The sequence below is a fragment of the Canis lupus genome, chromosome 6 (assembly GCF_003254725.2).
Source record: "Canis lupus dingo isolate Sandy chromosome 6, ASM325472v2, whole genome shotgun sequence".
Classification (NCBI taxonomy): domain Eukaryota; kingdom Metazoa; phylum Chordata; class Mammalia; order Carnivora; family Canidae; genus Canis; species Canis lupus.
In genome coordinates, this window is record NC_064248.1 from 1,453,333 (window position 1) to 1,474,690 (window position 21,358).

The 21,358-nt window shown below is 43.9% G+C and overlaps 1 protein-coding gene across 12 annotated transcripts in view; it reads left to right on the plus strand.

The window, feature by feature from the left end:
* The window catches only part of CALN1 (calneuron 1), a 522,356-nt gene that overhangs the window by 142,822 nt on the left and 358,176 nt on the right, over window positions 1–21,358 (plus strand). For 11 of the 12 annotated variants that reach the window (XM_035718174.2, XM_035718175.2, XM_035718178.2 and 8 more), the window contains one exon: window positions 11,025–11,149. In XM_035718174.2, coding sequence (XP_035574067.1) covers window positions 11,025–11,149 — 125 coding nt within the window. Of the gene's footprint in view, window positions 1–2,765; window positions 2,903–11,024; window positions 11,150–21,358 lie in introns of those variants that run through there. The other variant, XM_025425739.3, reaches the window with a different exon arrangement.

A 21,358-nucleotide genomic window follows, 5' to 3' on the forward strand; every position in this document is an offset into this window, starting at 1 on the left:
GATTAGTGAGTCCAGAGACTGAGATGACAGAGTGACGTTTCGAAAGAAAGTTGTGAAAAAGTGGAAGAATAAAAGGTAAAAGAATAAAAATTATAATCCCAGATTCATACTCCATGAAAAATGAGGGAAGATTTAGGAAAGAACCAAATCAAACTGCCAGATGTAGAAAACAGTCATTTAGGTGAAAAAGTCAGTGGACAGGTTCAGCCATGAGTCAAAAAAGAATTGGGAGTTTAATGTTGAGGAAGTTGTTTATAAATACACAGAGAGATAAAAATATGAAAATTAAAAAAAGAATTCAAGAGACCTGGAAGATATAAAAATGTAGCAACAATATAATAATAATGTAGCAATAATGTAATCTTAAGATTTAGTTCAAGGACCAATAACCACTCTGGGTATTTTAAAAAGGAATGAATCTAATACAGGGAATTTGATGCTTACCACTCGTCAAATGGCTGAGGAACTGGAATCTAGGTGGGTCTCCAGAATGACCCCCAGAATAATTTAGAATTGACCTTCTAGGAGAGTTACTACTGCTGAGACTCCCACTGGAAAACCCTTCCTGTTCCTAAAACTTTCTCTTGACCCCCAGAAAGCTGGAGAATTGACCCCTGAAGCTGTGATCCAAGGATTTAAGAGACACTGCTACTCTTGCCGTCATCACCACGACCACTTCTTTGCAGCCAGGAAGCTGGAGAGTGGATAGTGGAATATTGCCGCAGGAACATGTCATGTTTCCATGCCTTTTGTTTCCTGTGGAAACAACCAGAAGTGGTCAGGAAAAAGCTTTCATTCAGTGTCATGCTGGAGCCAGACCATAATAGCTTGTGAAAGGCATTTGTTAAATTTTCAGGAATTTTATGAGCCAGCTATTAAATGTAGCCATTCTAAAATGAATGATAAATGAAGCATAAACTTACATTCTTAAATGAAGTATCAACTTACAGATAATTATATTTAAGAAACGAAGGTAATAAATACTAAAAACTCATCACTTCCTAATTTTGTGACTACATTTTCTTGTTATTTATATAGCTTTGTGGTTGACTTAGTCCATGGCATCTGTGGAAATGGTGTATGTGGAAATATGTGGAGATACTGTATAATGGTGTGCTGGTACACTATAGCACATCTCTTCCCAAGTCCATGTTCAGTGACATCATGTTGACAGCTTGGAGTTGGCCTTTTGTTGTAGGAGTATTTACACCATGGAAACAGGAAAAATACTGCAAATCAAGGCTGTTAAATTTTTACTTTAATTCCAGTGTATTCAACACATGGTGTTATATTAATTTCAGGTGTACAATATAGTGATTCAGCAATTCTGTGTACTACTCAGTGCTTATCAAGATAAGTGTACCCTTAATCCCCTACTCCTAGTTCACCCATCCCCGCTTCTGCACTGCAAACAGTCAATAAAACTAAAAGACAACCTATCAAACGGGAGAGGATATTTGCAAATGACATATCTGATTAAGGGTTAGTATCTGAAATATATAAAAAACTTATATATAACTCAACACCTTAAAAAAAAAAGACTTTTTTTGAGACCTAGCTGGTAAACTTTACCAGGTGTACCACGGCTTTCATCTTATTTCTACATTCCAAACTTGCAAGTACTTTTGAATATGGGAACTAATTCTCATCCAGAACTCTAGTAGCAGTAGAGTACGGAAAATACATTTACTAGCTTTTTAGCTTCTTCAGTCACATAGAATATGAATGGATGTTGGATGAGCTGATCAAGAGTACCAAACTTGAATAAAGAGGTCCAACATACATCTAATAAATGCTTACAGAAGAGAATATAGAGATTGGGAGAGAGTCTATATCTGGAAACGTAAACTTAGAATTGTCCAGATTGAGTATTAGCAGGTGAAGAGCAAGTAGATATCTCATCAGCAACAGATGATCTTCAAAGTTCTAAGCTAACAAGTAATTTATAATTCTCTACCTAGTTGAATTATAATTAAAATGAGATTGAAATGAAGTTCTTTTAGACAAAGACTTAAAAGTTTTCCATGTACAGTTCCTCGATGAAAGAATTGCTAAATTCCCTTTACTAAGAAGGGAATTGAACTCAGAGGAAAGAGTGCCCTGCAAGAAGCAACAATGAGAAGAGCAATTGGTGAACTTGTGGAAGAGTCTAGAAAAGCCTTGGCTAGAAGCTGGCACAATAACAGCATCAACAGTGACTAATAACTGGGGGGCTTGAAAGTAAGGTTGACCTGAACTATTGGACAATAATAACATGGAAGAACAAGGCAATCCAAAGATGATAAGCCACTCAAGAGATGAAGATGAAAAGCAGGTTTACAGAAGAGAAGCCCAGAATGCTCAAAAGTCATAAAAAGATGCCTACATTGGCAATCAAGGCAATCCAGTTAAGAAAAATGAAACAGTCTGATAATACCAAAACAAACACGCTCCTTGACAAACCATTGGTCACTAAATTGCCACGACCATGAGGATGGTTTTAAAATATATCCATAAATTTTTTGATACTTTGTCTTTCAAAAGGTGGAGACTACTTCCTCCCCCATGAGTGTGGGTTGTACATAGCCACTTGCTTCTAATGAATTCAAAGTGGTGAATGTGATGGCATGTAATTTCCAAGACTGAGTCCTAAAATCTCCCTCATGTCTCTTGGATCACTTGTCTGGGAGAGGCCAGCTATGATGTCATAAGAACACTTGAGCAGCCCTGTGGCAGGGACCACAAGGAAGTGAGGCCTTTCGTGAATAGCCCTATGGGTAAATCATCTTGGAAGTAGATCCTTTAGACTCAGTCACACCTTCTGCTGGTGGTAGCTCTGGTCAGTATCTTGACTGCAAACTCAAGATCTCCTGAGCCAGAACCTCCCAGCCAAGCAACTTCTGATTCCTGCCCCACAGAACATGTGAGATAATACGTATTTGTTGTTCTAAGCCACTAATTTCAGGGGTAGTTTGTTTCGCAGCAATGGAAAACTAACTCAACCATTTTGGAGAGCAACTTGGCAAGATTGTGTAATATTTTATTTAGGCATATAGGCTATAAGAAATGCCTGCAAATATAAACAAAGAGACACATATGAGGGTATTCGTTGTAGCACACTCTTAAAAAAAGATTTATTTACGTGTACCTGGGTGACTCAGTTGGTTAAGTGTCTGCCTTTGGTTCAGGTCGTGATCCCAGGGGTCCTGCTTCTCCCTCTCCCTCTGCCACTCCCCCTGCTTGTGCTCTCTCTCACTCTCAAATAAATAAATAACATCTTAAAAAAAGTAAAGAAGATTTATTTATTTTAGAGAGGGGAGATGAGTAGAGGGAGAGGAAAAGAGGATCTCAAGCAGACTCTACTCTGAGTGTGGAGTCTGACCCGGGCTCAATCTCAGGACCCTGAGATCACGAACTGAGTGAAACCAAGAGTCCCATGCTTAACTGACTGCACCAACCAGGTGCCCTGTGTACTTTTTTTTTTTTTTTTTGTAAGTTTTATTTCTTAAGGTAATCTCTAAACCTAATGTAGGACTTGAATTTGATGCTGAGATCAAGAGTTGCACCTCCTTTGAGCCAACAAACACACCCATTACAGCATACTTTAATGTCAGTTGCATAAAGAGTAAATAAATTACAATATATTGATACTGTGGAAAACTATGGAGCAGTTAAAAATACATTAGGTGTTATGTGTATGGATTTGGATAAATCCCTGAAATTTAGTATAGAGTGAAATGTGCAAATTGTAAAAGCATATGCGTGGTGTGATATTATTTATGTAAATTTTTTTTTTTAAAGTTTTATTTATTTATGATAGTCACACAGAGAGAGAGAGAGGCAGAGACACAGGCAGAGAGAGAAGCAGGCTCCATGCACCGGGAGCCCGACGTGGGATTCGATCCCGGGTCTCCAGGATCGCGCCCTAGGCCAAAGGCAGGCGCCAAACCGCTGCGCCACCCAGGGATCCCTATTTATGTAAATTTAAAGATATATACGGCAATACTATAATATATTCTATAGAGATGCTCCCAAATGTAGGAAAATTTAAAACATGGATGGGAAGGATGCATTTCGGTGGAGGGAAGGAGGTGGAGGAATAGAATAAGTGGGCAGGGCATCAATGTAATATTTCTGTTAAAAAAAATCTGTACCAAATAAGGTAAAATATTAGCCTGTATTTAACCTAAGTGGTAGGTCCATGCATGCATTGTATTATTTGCTGAATTTCCTCTTTGTTTGAAATACTCTTTATTGCCATTAATGTAGATTTTCATTCTTTTATTTTTGGGGTTTCTTCTTGGCTTCGGAAGGGTTGCCTCTCAGCACATTGTCTTTTACTTTTCATGTGTTATCTCCTCCCTTTACTGTGATATTTCCTTATGAATTTGCATTCTTATTTCATACACACCCTGCTTTCCTGTTTGTAAGGACATAACCAGAAACTGCAAAATTGTCTTCTTTCTTGTATCATAGCACTGTTGACAGTATGTTTTTTGCTCTGCATCTTTGTGAAAGTGCTTCCTCCTCTAATGATGCAGAACTTTTTTATGCAGACCCCCACGTTGGTGTTTTTCTGCTTACTCATTCCTGTCTGATTTGAGCTCTAATCCAAACTCTGTTTGCCAGTTGGCATGCCCCTGCAGGATCTTCACCAGGGAACACGATTGTTTTTTAAGTGCTTTAGTCAAATGCCGGGTGTCTGGCTGGCATTCATGGAGCGCGTCTTTGCTGGAGTAGGATGGGCTTCTGTTGTCTCCCCATCACTTAACTCTTGGACCATGACGAGGAGACACACATTTCTGGGGTGTTTAAGATATTCTGCAGTTCTTTCTTAGTCAAAAGTAAGACACAAAAAGCCGTAATCCTGTAGGTCTTTGCTCCAAGGGTCCTTCTTACTGATACCCGTGCCAGCAGCAGATTTCACATCTCCACGTGCAAGGCCAAAACCCTTCCATTTCTAGCCCCTTGCATATTGGGAAGGGTGACCTGAGTACCTGGAGGAAGAGGTGCTAAGGACAGTGGGGATTTGATCCTGGCTGCTTTTATTTTTATTTTTAAGATTTTATTTATTCATGAGAGACACAGAGAGGGAGGCAAGAGATACAGGCCGAGGGAGAAGCAGGCTCCATGCAGGGAGCCAGATGTGGGACTCGATCCCGGGACCCTGGGATCATGACCTGAGCCAAAGGCAGATGCTCAACCACTGAGCCGCCCAGAAGTCCTGACCCTGGCTCCTTTTAAAAAGAACTTCCCACATAGACTGAAGGGTTGCCTGATGTTATGGTTGGCCATTGCTGAGTCCCTGGACTAGGAGAGAATTGGGGTAGATAAAAATCTTTTCTTATCCATTTACCATCTGACTTTGCTATTTACTCTCTCAATTCAAAATGTGGGTGTGCCACTGATTGTCATTCTGTTCCTGACCATGCTGACATAGTGGAAGCTTTATCCACAACCTAGCATTGGTGCTATTGGGAGTATCATTGTTTTCATGTCTTCATGGGTATTTTTAGAGGAATTTGGCAAAGACCTTGTCAGGGCTGGCTGGGCTCTCTAACTTTTAGAACGGAAGGTCAACATTGCCCCTTGTATGTCTGGTAATTGGGGGACAGGAGCCTCTGTGAAATCTGCAGTAGATTCCATGCACACCCCAGGCTCCTGCAGAGAGTGCACTCTTCTACTGATGTCTTGTACCTCCTTTCCAAAGTCCATTGAAGACTTAAAAAAACTCTAAGTTACTTGAAAAAGTTTCAGACCCAAGTTAAAATGCATTTCTCTAGATTTCTTTCCCCCGTCTCTCTGTGGTCCATTACCAGAAATGTGTGTGACCTACAGAAACTACTTTAGGGCAGTGCCTCTCAAACAATTTGTGGGGAAGGATTAGTTCACACATGAAGTCAACTGGTCACATGCTTAGATGTTGGGACAAAGTTGTAAACTGCTATAAAAATTTCTATGCTTTCTTTCAAATCCTGTCCTTATCTCACTGTAGACCAGCAATAAGCAGTGTTCAGCTGGCAGTGGTCCACAGACCACACTTTGAGGAGCACTGCTTTGAAAGGCCCTGCAGAATTACATTTTGGGACAAGTATTTGTCCTGAATAATAATATCAGCCTACAGCAGTATGCCTGAATCGTTGATCTTGTAGAAAAAAAAAAAAAAAGTAAGGTATGTTAGTCTGGGTTCTCCAGAGAAACATAAGCAATAGGATATATAGATAGAGATTTGGTATAAGGAATTGGCTCACACTGTTATGGAGACTGAGAGGTCCCAGGATCTGCCATTGGCAAGCCGGCGACCCAGGAGAGCCAGTGGTGTAAGCACCAGTCCGTGTCTGCATCCAAAGGCAGGAGACGATGGTGTCTCAGCTTAGCAGTTAGGCGGAGGGAAGAAATTGTCCCTCTGCTTGTTTCGTGCTATTCAGGCCTCCAGCAGATTGGATGAGGCCCACCCAGCTTGAGGGGGGCACTCTGCTTTCCTCGTCTACTGACTCAGAGGTTAATCTCATTCAGAAAGACTCTCACAGACACGCCCAGAGTCATGTGTAAGCAAATCACGTGAGCCTCCTGTGGCCCATTCAGGTTTGACACATAAAATTAACCATCTCAGAAGGGCATCATCTCAAGTAAATGTGAGTGGGGCTCTTCTGTTTATTACCCTGCCAGGAAACATGCCAGTTCCCTGACCCTAAAAACAGGAACCACCCTTTCATTTGTTACTGGCTTGTCTATTATATTAAGTGTTATTTCTGACATAGTTAACATATAGTGTTATGTTCATTTCCGGTGTACAATATAGTGATTCAACAGTTCTCCACATTACTCAGTGCTCATTAGGGTAAGTGGACTCTTGGGGTGCCTGGGTGGCTCAGTCGGTTGAGTGTCTGACTCTTGATTTTGGCTCAGGTCATGATCTCATAGTCTTGAGATCGAGCCCCAAGTAGACCTCTGTGCTCAGCATGGAGTCTGCTTAAGAGTCTCTCTCTTCTGTCTCTGCCCCTTCCATCACCACCCCCACCTGCCTTACGCTCTCTCTCTAAAAAAATTAAAATAAAAAAAGATAAGTGTACTCTTAATCCCCTTCACTTGTTTCATCCACCCCTCCCCCACCCCTTTTGTTTCAGCGTCCTGCTACCGTGTCCTTGAGGTGACCATGAAGGCACTCTCCCGGGTGACCAGGAAACAGACTCCTCTAAAGTTCTGGTGCTTTCCATTCAAATAGCTCCTTCCTCCTGATAGAGCCAGCTGCTTGCTGATAGCACGTGGCACTGGGACCTCCTGGTGTTCTACTGCTCAGACACCAGGTCACTCACCACCGGGGTGCATGATGCCAGCCAACTCCTCTCGAAGCTGACCCTTTGCCAGGCCCTTACTGACCTCTTCCTAATAACCCAGTGTATTTAGGGATGCCTGGGTGGCTCACTTGGTTAAACATCTGCCTTTGGCTCAGGTTATGATCTCAGGGTCCTGGAATCAAGCCCAGCATTGGGTTCTCTGCTCAGACTCTTTCTTCCTCTCCCTGTGCTTGTACCCCGGCTCATGCTCTCTCTCTCTCTCTGTCTCTCTCTCTCTGTCAAAGAAATAAATAAAATCTTAAAAAAGTAACCCAATGTGTTTTTTCTTCAACCTAATGAATCCATGGTCTCTTTGCCCTGCATCTTTCTTGCTTCATATAACGTTTAGCAAATAATCACTGATGGTATTATTGAGAGAATGCCTAGCGTTAAATCGAGTGCTTTCTATACTTTATCTTATTTCATATTTACAAAAATGCTATTCAGTGTGTATCAGAATTTTTGAAAAGGAGAAAAGTGTTGCGGACAGAGGTTAAGGAACTTACCTACATGGCTAATAAGGATAATAGATAGAATTCCAGTGTAATATCAGTTTTGACCTGAAAGTTCTGGTTCTTTACCATGAAACTGCACTGCCTTGCAGAAAACACAAAGAAAAAAAAACCCCACAAACATGTTCACATGCTAAGCAGTCACATAAATAATATCTCTCAATGAATAAAATTGCCATTGAAGAAAAATATTTTTGTTCTTTGTCTTCCCTAGAAGGATCTATCTTGAATTTTCAGGGCAGGATCATATTTGTCTTTGCTGATGAACTTGTGTGTTTCCTTTCCTTAGCCAAAGAGAGAATCTTAAAGCTTGGGTTTCCCGGGTGGCTTGGAGTGAAATTTAGCCCTTAATTGTGGCGGCTGTTTTTACCTTACTTGGGATACTGTTCTTCCCTTTCTTGAACATACTTCATTTATCTGTACGTGTGCTTTGCACCTTTCCTTTCCCACTAGATGTGGAGCATTTTGAGTGGAAGCCGAATGCACTGAATGTGTACCTAATTTTGTCAGCTGCCTTTTCTAGAAGCAAATTATGTTAGTATATCAGGGGAGGATTCAGTTGTGGCCAGTTTTCTCTGTGAAGTACTTGACATTGATTCTGTGGCTGACCTAGGTTGTGGCTTGGAGATGTTCCACGGAATGTAACCTTGTTACTGTGGTTGTAAAAATTTGTGTGGCACCTCCGGAGCTTCAGACAACCAAGAGAAGGATGGATAATGGGGAGCTGTTTATGAAATGTGGGGAAACTAGAGTGATGAGCAGTGACAAGGGAAGAGGATGCTCTCTGCACATGTCCTGACCTCGGGGGGAGGGGTGCCCTCTCCAGGTAGTGAAATCTGTGTCTTCCCATGTTTATATGACTTAAACTTTTAAAAGGACGGCTGACGAGGCTGACAGGGTCCTGTGGCCACTGCTGGGAGGGGAGCTGAAGCCACACAGGAAGCATTAGCCAGTGTTGTGAAGTAAGTACAGTACATGGCCCCCCAAAATCAGGATCAGCCCTAGGAAAAGTGAGAGTGGTCCTGATTCATACACCTGAGTCTCACTTTTAAACATGTTTGGTCTGAAAATTAAGTTGGTGAACAGAGGAGATGGTAATTGAAGTGTTTGTCCAGAGGAGGATTCTTGGATTCTACTCTATGTGTCAAGATAGATTTGGGTGGGAGGGGTAAGTCTGGCTTATAATCAGCTGAAGATATCCCCCCTGTAATTGGCCAGTGCAGACACATTTGGAACTAGCATCCTGCTGTGGGTGAGGGGCCGTGGATGTTGTTTTGCTGGCCGGGCAGGGGTGAGGGTGGCTTGGAGCCTGATGGCTGGCTCTGGCCTCGGCCATGTGTCCGTTTGGGGGCCCAGAACATTTGTGGAGATGTCCTAGTTGTTGTGATGACTGAAAAGTACCTTTGATAGAAATAGAGAAATCAGGAAGTGCGGCCTATTTTTTAGGAAGATAATTAATTCATTTTTAGACATCTTGAGTTTGAAATGAGAGTTTGACATCCGGTGAAGATGTCTGGTGCTTAGCTGAGGCTGCTTAGTCGAACAGCACTCAGGAGGCTTGTGTTCTAGAACTGATTGCTCGACTAACTGGCCTTGTGTTCTGGACTGAGCCCCATAACTTTAGGAGTCTCGTTGCTTGGTTCATGAGGCAGCGACTCTCTGCCCCGATAGGGACGCACTGCTGTATGCTCCAGACTAGAGAGGGGGCACGTGGCATGTCCTGCAGGCTTGTTGCTCAGAGGTGTCCCAGGGAAAAGAAGGCAGGAGCCCCCGCCCCCTGGCTCCAATGTCCCATGATTAGGACAGTTGTTGTCATGAATGTGGATTGAGGGACACCAAGGTTTGGGTGTCCTGCGTGGTCCTCCTCAGAGACCTGCTGTAATTTACACCTTGTCACTCCACAGTGCCTGGAGGAGCCACTTGGGCTGCCCCCACTGATTGTACAGATGCAAACTTCAGTAAAGAAATGGGACTGTACACGTGGGAATGAGGATTGGGGAGGGAGCTCAGGGATTATTTCTCTCCCACAGGACCCTGGCAGGGAGGCCCTTGTCTCTGCTTGAATACTCTCAATGATGGGGAGATTACCCCTTCTACTGCTGCCTGATTCACATTCCTGGAGGTCTGTAAACAGATGTCCTTTACCCACAGCCTAGAATTGACTCCCCGTACTTCCCACCTATTCCCTAATCCCACCCAAAGTTCTATCAGTCCTTGTAGCCCCCTTTCCAGATGGGGGAAGCAGAACACGGTTCCTGACATGCCCAGCAGCTCACTCAGTGTAACAGTCATGTTCTCTCTGCTGCAGAGGAGCCCACCGTCCTATCTGCCTTGACTTTAGCTCTTCAGTGCTTGCACTTTCCATCTCCTTACCAGTTCTCTTTCCTCCCTCCCTCCTTAGCCTGCACCACACTGGTGGGAACTCCTAAGTTCCAGGGTTGGCATCTGGGCAGAGAAGCTTTGACTAGAGGGTCTGTTGGTCTAGGCCCAGGGGATGTGCAATTGCCCGGAGCTGCTTTGTTCGGGGGCACCTGAGGTGCCATTCAATGTTACACCAGGGCAGGTGGTGTGAGTGGCGTCTCAGAGGGCTGTGTTCCGAAGCTGCTTTGGCCAACAGGTGTCTGCATCCCAGTCAGCCTTGGGGGGCTGCTTCTTCAAGGCACAGAAGGTTGTGTGTATTTATTTAGGGCCTGCTCTTTCCCACCTGGTTCAAGTGCTGTGTGAGTGGATCATCTGTTTTACCGGGGACAAGTGAAACCCTTGGATCTCCACACGGTCACAGTGAAGACACCCAGTCCCTGGGGAGCCCAGTGCTTCTGGGACATATGTTCCGTATGAGTCCTGAGGAGTACTGAGAAAGAGTTTATCAGGCCAAGGAAAGGAGTGGAGAGGCATTCCTGTTTGTAGGGACAGGATTTGTTGATGCCATGGTGGCCCACAGTCTGCCAGATTCGTGATTAAATTGGTAAAATGAAGTAAGGTGTAAAGTGAAGAAAGTGATAGATCTGGAGATCATTTGGGGAGTGATCAGGTCCCCATGGGGACCCTGGCATTTGCTGACCTTCCCTCTAGAAATGTGACTGTTATTTGAAAAATGACACTGGCCATCTGAAAACCAAGGTGGCCCTTTCAGGAAAGAAAGAGGGAATGAATAATGACACCTTTCTCTCCCCGCTCCTGCTTCTCTTGTGAACAGGGGGAAGATGCCTTTCCACCATGTGACTGCCGGCCTGTTGTACAAGGGGAATTACCTCAACCGATCTCTGTCTGCTGGCAGCGACAGCGAGCAGCTTGCTAACATCTCCGTGGAGGAGCTGGACGGTAAGGAGCCCGCCCTGTCTGGGAGCTTGGCTGCCCATGGGGGGCACTGGAGGCTATTGTGCATCTGAGGTGAGCGCGCCAGGCTCTGGCCGCCAGTTGTGCGGCCAGGTCTAACCGTGCTGTGATGGGAAAGAGCTCAGAGGTAGTTTCTGCACAAATGGCTTCTTTGTAGGGAACCCACTTTGTGGCCTAAAAAAATCTACAGTGAATGTTCTGGTTTCTGTGTCTGCTGACTGAGGGGATAGCTTGTAACTACCAAAATATCTTTTCCAGTTTATGGAGTCTTTCCCACCAGTGGCCTTGCCATATTTCCATATTGGCATTTATGTGGGGCCCAGCTGTCCGGGAGGTGATGGCTGGAAAGCCCTGCTCTTGACTTGGGGCCACGGTGCTTTGAATCCGGCCCAGATCAGAATCATCTGGAAGCCGTGTCTAGGTGGGAACAGACAGCAATTATTTTAATTGCTTCTGTTCCTTTGTAGCACAGTGTAGCCCTGGTGTCCGGGGCAGGCTCAGGGAGGAGAACAAGCCTGGGCACACCATGACTGTATTCATCCTGGGACAGTGCCCTGTTGTATCTCCACTGGTCAACTAGCTCCCTGATTAAACAACAACATTAAACCAAGGAAGAAGGAGTTTATTTCTTCTAGAACCGAGAATTAGGTTGATTCAGCCAGCTGTTTGTTTGCCTGGGTGCTGCACCTGCTGAGGCCGAGCCAGAATCCATTTTCCCTAGTGTTTTGGGATGCCATGTTCCTTGTAACACCATTTTAAAGCATGAAGTCAAAATTTGCTTTCTAAAACAGAGAAGTCACAATTACCCGAGATGCCCCATATATTTGCTTTTAAGTGAAATGGTCTGACCAGTGTGCTGTCTGTGTGCACAGATGGAAGCCTCACGGTCGTTACTCACATGAAGAAGGTGGGGAAATTCAGCTCTGAGCCAACAAAGCCACACTTGCTCCTGAGCTGGCAGGAGTGGAGGAAAGTGGAGGATGGGGTCACCGGATAGCTTTTCCTGCTCTTGTGCAGTTTGATTGCTTGCTTAGCTAGAGAACTGGCAGGTGGTAAAGCAGCTGAGGCTGGGCTGGGTCCGTGGGGAGGTGAGGGGTGGGGTGTTGCAGGAAGCAGGGGTGCAGTGAGCTCACTGCAGTCTGCACAGAGGCTGGTGGCAGGACAGGAGAGCAGGACCCTGGAGCACCTGGCCTCCAGATGGCCAAGGATCTTCAGACGGGGGGCGCAGAAACAGGCAGTTAGAGCCCCTGACGGCCCCCAAAGGGAGGTGACCAGAAAGGAGGCCAAAGCCTGGCCAGGGTGTTTAGTGGCTGGGCCTCCTGGCACCTGGCGAGGCCACTCCCAGTAGAGATTAGGGAAGCATGGGGCCTTGATGGGGGGTGGGTTTGCACTGGTGTTCAGGTGAGTAGGTCCCTGGGCTCAGCCCTCAGCAGGAGGGACTGAAGGCCTCACTGAGTGGAGGCCGGGAACACAGGGCAGAAAGTCCCTCATTTGGGGCAACTCTTAAAGGGGCTGACGTTACTCATAAAGGAATTCTGGAGATCACCTGTGGCTTTCACAGACCCTGCCTTCCCCTTTCCCTTCCTCCTCCCTCTCAGCTTTGTCATGAATAATCAAGAGATGGTATCTCCTCAGAGCATCATCGGCTTTTTTCTCTGTTAAATCTGGGCCATGGCCAGGGTGCACAGCCTTTCAAGAGGACAGTGGGCTGGAGTTTGTGGCCCCCTGGGGTGGCTGGCACAACCACCTTCCCGTCTTTGGGCAAGCAGCTGAGGCAGTGCACGGGCTGAAAGGTGCCTTCTCAGCAGGCGAGAAGAGTGGGGAGAGATTCTTTTCTTTTTTTTTTTTTAAGATTTTATTTATTTATCTGACAGAGATCACAAGCAGGGGGAGCAGCAGGCAGGGGGAGAAGGAGAAGTAGACTCCCCACTGAGCAGGGAGCCGAATGTGGGACTCGATCCCAGCATCCTGGGATCATGACCTGAGTCAAAGGCAGGTGCTTACCTGACTGAGCCACCCAGGTGCCCAAGCTGGAGAGATTCTAGCAGCCTGCAAGGCTAGGTGGGTGGGCCTAGTGGTGGGGGCCCTGCGGGGTCACCGGTGGAGTCCAGCCAGGCTTTAGGGCCTGAGGCCCGAGGCTGGCTGCTGAAGACACCGTGTTTGTCCTTCAGGAGGATAATCCAGGTTCACAGCTTGGAGAAGGGCCATTTATTTTCTGATGGAAGATTCCTTCTACTTATTTACTTTTGGCCACAGGTGAACCCTGAGTTATGACTGCTCATGCTTTATGATGAGCATCTTGGGGCTCTGGGCAGGGCTGTGCAGATGTGTGCTGAGTTTAGAGCAAGCAGGCAGAGTCTGAACACCAAGTGCAGGTTGATTTTCGTGGAAGGCACGTGTCTGAGGCTTTGCCTGCTGGCTGTTTAGGACAAGCTGAGCCTAGAGTACTGCTACTGCTCGTTTATCCTCAGAGACACATGGTATGTGCAGGGAGTTGATGTGTTGGACACTGGTGGACATCAAACCATCCTTTGTGATCTGTTGGCTGGGTACCATCTTCCTCACTTTGCCCCCCTCCCTACCTCTCTGTGGCTGCAGCCCCCGCTTAGGTATCGCCAATGGGGGGACAGGTTCCTCCACCTGGCTAGGGTTTTTCACCAGGGATGAATGCCCCTTTGGTGTAAGGGCCAAACTCTCGCAGTTCAGAGTGGTTACCCTCCCAGAACAGGCATGAAAAGAGCCACTTGCTGTGCAGGCCATCTCCAGCTGACATTTACTCTGGCAAGTTTCTATTTCTTTTTAAACAAAGCTCAGGAGGAAATTATGCAAAGCTGCATCAAGTTGGCCAGATTAGAGTTGAAAATCACCTAACAAACTCAGCAAGGATGAACTGGTCAAGACCCTTCCTTCCTTCCTTCCTTCCTTCCTTCCTTCCTTCCTTCCTTCCTTCCTTCCATCCATTGGTCCATTCCTGTTTATTCATTTAATATAGGAATATTTACCCAAATGCTTTCTGGGTGGAGCAGGAAATCAAATAAGAATATTATTAACTGTTTCCAAGGAATTTGCAACCTATCCAGGGAATGTATGTATATACATTTATTAGCAGTATCTTGTGCTTCTAAGACTGTATTATGTGGAATTTTATTAGACATGAGAATTATAATTTTGTAAAAGCTGTTTTCTTAAAACTCTCTATTGAATAAGCTTGTGATGCTATCATAATCGTTCATTTTGTATCCATCTGAAGTTCATTCATTTTCATTCATATATGGTGTGAATATACACTGGATGTCAATATACTCCAGTTTCTATATTCATTCAATCCAGGATGGATATTTGGGTTTCCAGTTTGGGGCTGTTAGGTTATAATCTAGTCGTCCCCCTTCTGTTATGTCTGTGATGTTTGAGTCTGCTGTCCTCATGATTCCCTCGTGGCAACTGTGAAATGTCTGAGTGTGGGCATTTCATGCCTTCCATGCTAATCCTAGATCTTCACTCTTTTTGTCCTCCACATTATATGTCTCTTCTCACATCGTTCTCTGCACCCTGCATTCTTTCTTGAGTTTGTATTCTACATTGATTTACTTTACTTGGTCTATGGTCATTTAAACTTTTTTTTTTCTGCCTTTAGAGCATATTTTCATTATGGATGAAGTTTCAGTTTCTTTAAAGCCTACTTTTATTTCAGTAGTCCTCGTTCCTTTAAAAAAAAAAGACTTTTTTGGAGGCACCTGGCTGGCTTAGTGGTTGAGCATCTGTCTTTGGCTCAGGGCATGATCCCAGGGTCCTGGGATGGAGTCCCACATCAGGTTCCCCGCAGGGAGCCTTCTTCTCCCTCTGCCTGTGTTTCTGCCTTTCTCTGTCTCTCATGAATCAATAAAATCTTGAACAAAAACCTTTTTTGGGTCAAAATAGAATACAGAAAAGTATTAATGCACAGTTCAGTTATTATTGAACGCAAACACTCATGCAATAACCACCCAGGTTAAGGATGGTAGTATTGCTGGCACCCCGAAGCACCCTGAGGTCCATCCCAGTGCCTCCCTGGCTTATTCTCATTGTTTCCCTTCAGCCCAGTTTGTGTTTCCCTTCAGCTCAGTGGGGTCATGCCATAGCTGTTCTTTGGTTTCCAGTCTCTCTTCCTTAACATATATGTGAGACTCAGTCATGTTTTGGAGGGTACCTGAAATTGATTCATTTTCATTAATAGATAGTATTCCATCATATATAAATATTTCATACTTTAATTATTTGTTCTATTCTCAATGAGTGTTTGAATTGTTTCCAGTTTGTAGCTATTAGGATATAATCTCATTGTCCCCCCATCCTTGTCACTGCAGCAGCTTAAGATGTGCTTTCCTCATGGCTCTGTCTTCCTGCTTTCCCGGGGCCATATTTCTTTATTTTCTCTCAACTCTTTGTCTTATTGAGAACAACTTGGACACAGTTTGTGGAAATCTCTCCTATTTCTTGTCATAATGTATATAGAGACATATATGCTCATACACATATGTAAAAGCCTTTCCCCCCATGTCTTCCAGCTGATAAGACCTTTATTTTGCGTTAGAAGATGTTTTCATATGGTACCTTTGCTTTTTTTCTGTTCTGCTTTGTGACTCAATAAAATTTTTTGTGGGCCCAGAATCTGTGAGCAAACAGGGTTTGTAGAGAATCTATAGCCTTCTTTGTTCTATCTTTGCTTTATCTCGGACCTGGGATAATTTCCCCCTTATCAGCCCCAGCTGGAGAGTCCAGTTCCTAGAAAACACTCATCTAGTCCATGGCTGCTGGGTGGAGGTGGGATCTTGATTGCCCCTACTGTTGGGTTTGTTTCCTATGCCACAGAATTCTGTAACTCCTTTGCTTTTTTCCATTCTCTTGCTCTTCTTCCTGTTCCCAAACTAGCATCCAGCATTCAGTGTTCCCAGGTACGCCCTAGTTCTCTCTTTCTCTGATATGATCCCGAATGGGACATAGCAACCATGGCTCCAGTTGCTCCTCCTGGAGAGTAGTGTTCCCTGAATGAGCTTAGAGAAGGGGTGCTGCTGGGTGGGTTTGGATTGGGTTGGGGAGTAGGTCACCATGGAAAACACTTGCTGTGAAATAGGGAGTGACTGCCTGATGGCCTGGTCAGTTAGCCTCTGGGTCCCTGGCAGGGGCAAACGTTGGTGGTGAGTTAGTGTCTTCCTGCCACAAGCACCACTGTAGTTCCCAGGATGGGGGGAAATTGTGTCTCTCCAGTTCCATTGGTATTGCCAATAGTGAAAATTCTCCTCAACCTTTGGCATGTGTATGCATCTCAAAATGACTGTATCTGGTGATATGCTCATACATAGATTTTTCGGGGTATTTTAATTTGAGCTCTGGGAACAGATGAATCAGCCCACCACCCTTCCATCACGAAGCCCCGTTTCAGTAGTTGGTTTACTTGTATTAGATCATCCCAGATTCAGTGTATCAGCACAGCTCAGTTTTCTCAATGACCCTTGGTCGAATAATCCAGTGGACTCTCAGTGTTTATTCTGGATTTTCTGTAGCATCTGGCAGTGTTGCTCACACACTTGGTTTTGAAGTTTGTCACTGCTCTGGCATCCATGTCACTAGCTGATTATCCTCCTACCTCTTTTCTGCCTCTGTGTCATTTCTATGGTTCCTTGTCTGCCCCTCCTCTTCTGCTCACTGCTTACACACTCTTGTCTCCTGGGGTTGTTTCTTGTTGTGGTCTCCATGAACATCTACGTGCTGATCATAGCCTCAAGATATATATCTTCAATCCCTGCTTCCCTTCTGAATTTTTAGGTCTGCTACCTATAGTCCTGTATAGACAGCTACAACAGTAATCTGGGAGTCATCTTTGTTTCCTCTTTTTTCCACTCACTCTCCACATAAAATTGGCAAAGTGTTGCAGATCTTGACTTCTCTTGACTTCTCTTGAAACTGCTCCTTCTTCTCTGATCATATTGCTGTTGTCTTGGGCCAGGTCCCCAGCCCCTGACTATAGTCATTAGGAGTTAAATCTCCTTAGGCCTCATCTACAACATCACTCATGGATCAGTTCAGTTCCATTAGGTTATCCCACTGCTTATCACTTTTTTCTTCTTGGCCCACAAATATATAAGTATATATTTTTAATATTTATTTCACCTTTAAAAAAATTTTAAATTCATAGAGGTTTGAAAAGTACAGTATACCTTCATCTGATTGTTAATATTAAAACATATGCTTTCTCTTTGTCTCCTTTTTTTTCCCAACACACACACACACACACACACATTAAAACAGAAGCATGCACCCAATATTTTTCAGTTCTAGAGTTTTAATTAGGTTCTTTTTTTATAGTTTCCATTTTTCTATTGAAACACTCAACTGCTTACTCATTGAAATAATATTTTTCTTTAATTATTTGGAAATATTTTCCTATATTTATAACAGCTCTTTAAAGTCTTTATGTATTTGAATTCAACATCTAGGCTCTAGGCCATCTTGGGGTTGGTTTTTATTGTCTTTTTTTTTTAGATTATGTTAAGACTTTCTTATTTCTTTGTATGCTTGTTAATATTTGGTTGTACACTGAACATTTTGAATGCTCTGATATAGAGACTCTGTGTTCTGTTATCTTTCTCTGAAGAGTGCTGATTTTTGCTCCAATAGATAGTTTAATTATTAGCTGACTGCTTTCAAGTTGTGTCAGTTTGGTTTTATGCTTCATTTAGGGTAGAGTTGTGGAAATCCCAAAGCATCTTCCAAGTCACTCGAACTGGGCAGGGACTCAGCCTCCTTACTCCATCTTCCTTGTAGATCTTCTCAGGGCTTAGTTTTAGATTTTGATCATGTGGATCTAAAGAAGGCCTTTAGAGTGTATTCTTAACTCTTTTGATGTGGTCCTTCTAGTGTCTCAGCTGGATGCCTAGGGTATTAATGAGGTGTTTCAGACTCCTAGGGCTGCTTCTAGGGCTGCTTCAATTCTAGTATCTGTTTTCTCTTCTCAATCTCAGAGTAACTGCTTCCTGGTAAGTCCGGTTTAATCCCTATTTATACATGGGAGGTCCAGCCTTCCACTAAGTATTCATAGGAAACCCACATGCAGACTCCTGGGGCTTTCTCTCTGCAGTCTTACCCCACAAGGGTCTAGTTCCTTCAGCTACCCTAAAGCATGAGCTGTGGTTGGGAAATAGTCCACAGGACTCACTGGGTCAGTGTCCTTCTCCCTGCACCTGCAGTCATGGGCCACCTGTTGTCTATGGCCTGAAAATAGTTGCTTTATATTTATTTTGTTCAGTTGTACGGTTGTACATGGTGGGAGTATTAGTTTTATACCAGTTACTTTGTTACAGGATGTCTGTTATTAATAATTTTATCTTATTTTTTTTTACCTGAATTGGTTAAAAGTAATTTTCTTTTTATTTTATTATTATTTTTATTTATGATAGTCACACAGAGAGAGAGAGAGAGAGAGAGAGGCAGAGACATAGGCAGAGGGAAGAACAGGCTCCATGCACTGGGAGCCCGACGTGGGATTCAATCCTGGGTCTCCAGGATCACGCCCTGGGCCAAAGGCAGGCACCAAACCGCTGCGCCACCCAGGGATCCAGGTTAAAAGTAATTTTCAACTAAGATAGCACTTGACCCACTATTTCATTTTTGCTTATAATTCTTAGATGACTCTCCACAACCTATAGCTGTTTGAGCCATAGTGAAACTCTGTAACAAAGGAAGTCCCATGTGCCCTGGACCCTTTCTTTTTGTCTGCTTTGACTCCCTGCTTTCCTTCCCGATGGTTCTTTACCACCTCATGATCTCTCCTGCTTCTCTACCTTTGTTCTAGTTGCTTCTGTCTCCTGGGACCCATCTTTTAAATTTCAACATTGTCATTGTCACCGTCATCATAATCATCACAGCTGAAGTTTATTGAGTGCTTGAAGTTTATTGAGAGTAATCTGTGCTTAGAACTGTTCAAAATGCTTTCTATGAATTAACACACTTAATCCTTTCAATAATTCTGCAATGGAGGTATTGTTATCAACTCCATTTTTGCAAATGTGGGAAATTGAGATGTAAAATAACCTTGTCCAAAGTTGCTAACTAGTGTGTGTTGGAACTGGGATGCAGATTGTCACCTGGCTTCAGAACCCGTGCTTTTTAACGTTTATGCTATGAATCCTCCTCTCTACCAGATGAGACCCTTTGTGCCTTCCCTGCAACCTCATGTCACTATCATATATATCACTGCCACCACTGTGACACATGGGTGAGAACTTGCCTGATTAATCAAACTTCAGTGGGTGGAGAGATATTTTTAAAGCTCTATGTGAGCCCAGCGTGTTTTACTGAGAGCAGAGGTGCACTGCAGCCCAGAAAAGGCTGGTGATGAGCATGATTTCATGCTAGAAAGGGGTGGCTCCTGTGTCATGAGCTCTGAAGGACCCCTCCCCACCTCCACCCATGGGTCCATCTTCTTGTAGAGAAGATGCCTGTCCTTCCCTCCCCCCCCCTTGCTCCTCTAGTTTTGCTGGTTGATTTAAAAATCCAAGAGGCACACCCTAACTTGCCTTTTTGGAGACACTTCCCTCTAAGGCTTTTCAAGAGGGGTTTTAAGGAGGTAGAAACGTTACTGTCATAAAAAGAGAGACTCACCACTCTTATCTGAGAAGGCTGAGGGCTCCGAGTTCTCTCCTCCAGAGGAGGTGATAAAACCTACACAAAGAACCACATCATCCAACAAGAGTGGGAGTGCCAGATATACAGCTCTGCTCCTGAGCTGGGAATTAGTCTTACAACTGAGTCTTTTATCTATCTATGTACCTTCCTCCTGGAGGCTTGACCTGCCTTTGAGCCTTGAGAGGGAAGTCTTTGGTGGAGAGCCATGAAGCTCTGTCAGTAGAGCCAAGGAGGGATTTCTCTGATGGCAGCTGCTTGCTTCCAAGGGCCCACTCTTTAAAGAGACATTTGCTTAAGTCTTCGAGTTTCCTGCCTCTTGTTCTGAAAATGCATTTTGATAGCTGTGTCCAAGAAAGAAACCTGAGTCCCGACCCTGCCACTTTCATTTTATTCATTTGTAATTTATATGCTGCCTGCTTCCAAATGTGATCGAGACATCATATGATAAGTGAAGAAACAAACTGCAAAGGCTGTCAGAACAGAAATAGAAAATAAAAATCCACATACAAAGAGGGAGAAAAAAAAATATGACAGCCCCTTAAACTAATGCAGTTACTGTGAATGAGCATGAAATTTAACTCCCAGCTTTCAACAGGTTAGGACAGGGAGGCAATACTAGTTACCTTATTCCAGTGATAGCCTAAAGTGCCCCATTGGAAGAAAAATTCTCTCATCTCATTTTGAACAGGAGACATTTGGCCCATAATAAAAATACCCAATATAAAAGTATTTTGTATTATTTCAGAGACATTGGTGGCTAATTTCTGAGGATTAAAAAATTTTTTTTAACCTATTTCCACTAGTAATAGTGCTTTATGATGGTGGTGATTCTGAATGAAGGATGAGGAGCTAATTTTAGATTGTCCAGATGGAGAGAGATGGGACAAATTGTGGTTTAAAAACTCTTCCACTGGCTGATTCTAAGAACCCCCTATAGAACATGTTTCTCTGGTTCCTATTTCTGAGAATCCTGCTTGAGATATCTTGGTCTAAAAGTTCAAGACCTTGGGCAGCCCTGGTGGCACAGCGGTTTAGCACCGCCTGCAGCCCAGGGTGTGATCCTGGAGACCCTGGATCGAGTCCCACGTCAGGCTCTCTGTATGATGCCTGCTTCTTCCTCTGCCTGTGTCTCTGCCTCTCCCTCTCTCTGTCTCTATGAATAAATAAATAAAATCTTTATAAAAAAATAAATCATGACCTTGATGAGATGTTTGAGGAATAGGATTTATCAACCATCCATATCTATCATAAAATAACCTTGATACTGTTCCTGCGGAATATTCCACTTTCGACAGAAATGCATCCTAACAGATCTACTGAGATAATTAAGCCCCATAGTGCTTCCCCAGATAACTAAGTAAGTTAACCTGTGGAGTAGAATTGCTCAGCATTATCCATCTGGATGCTGGAGAGAATTTGCCAAAACTCATGATTTTGATGTTGGCTTCATTGATACCAAGTTCTTTCTCCTGGTGGTAATTGGCTAACAGCAGGTTCAGCTGCTTCCTGGGAATACTCAGGGATGTGATATTA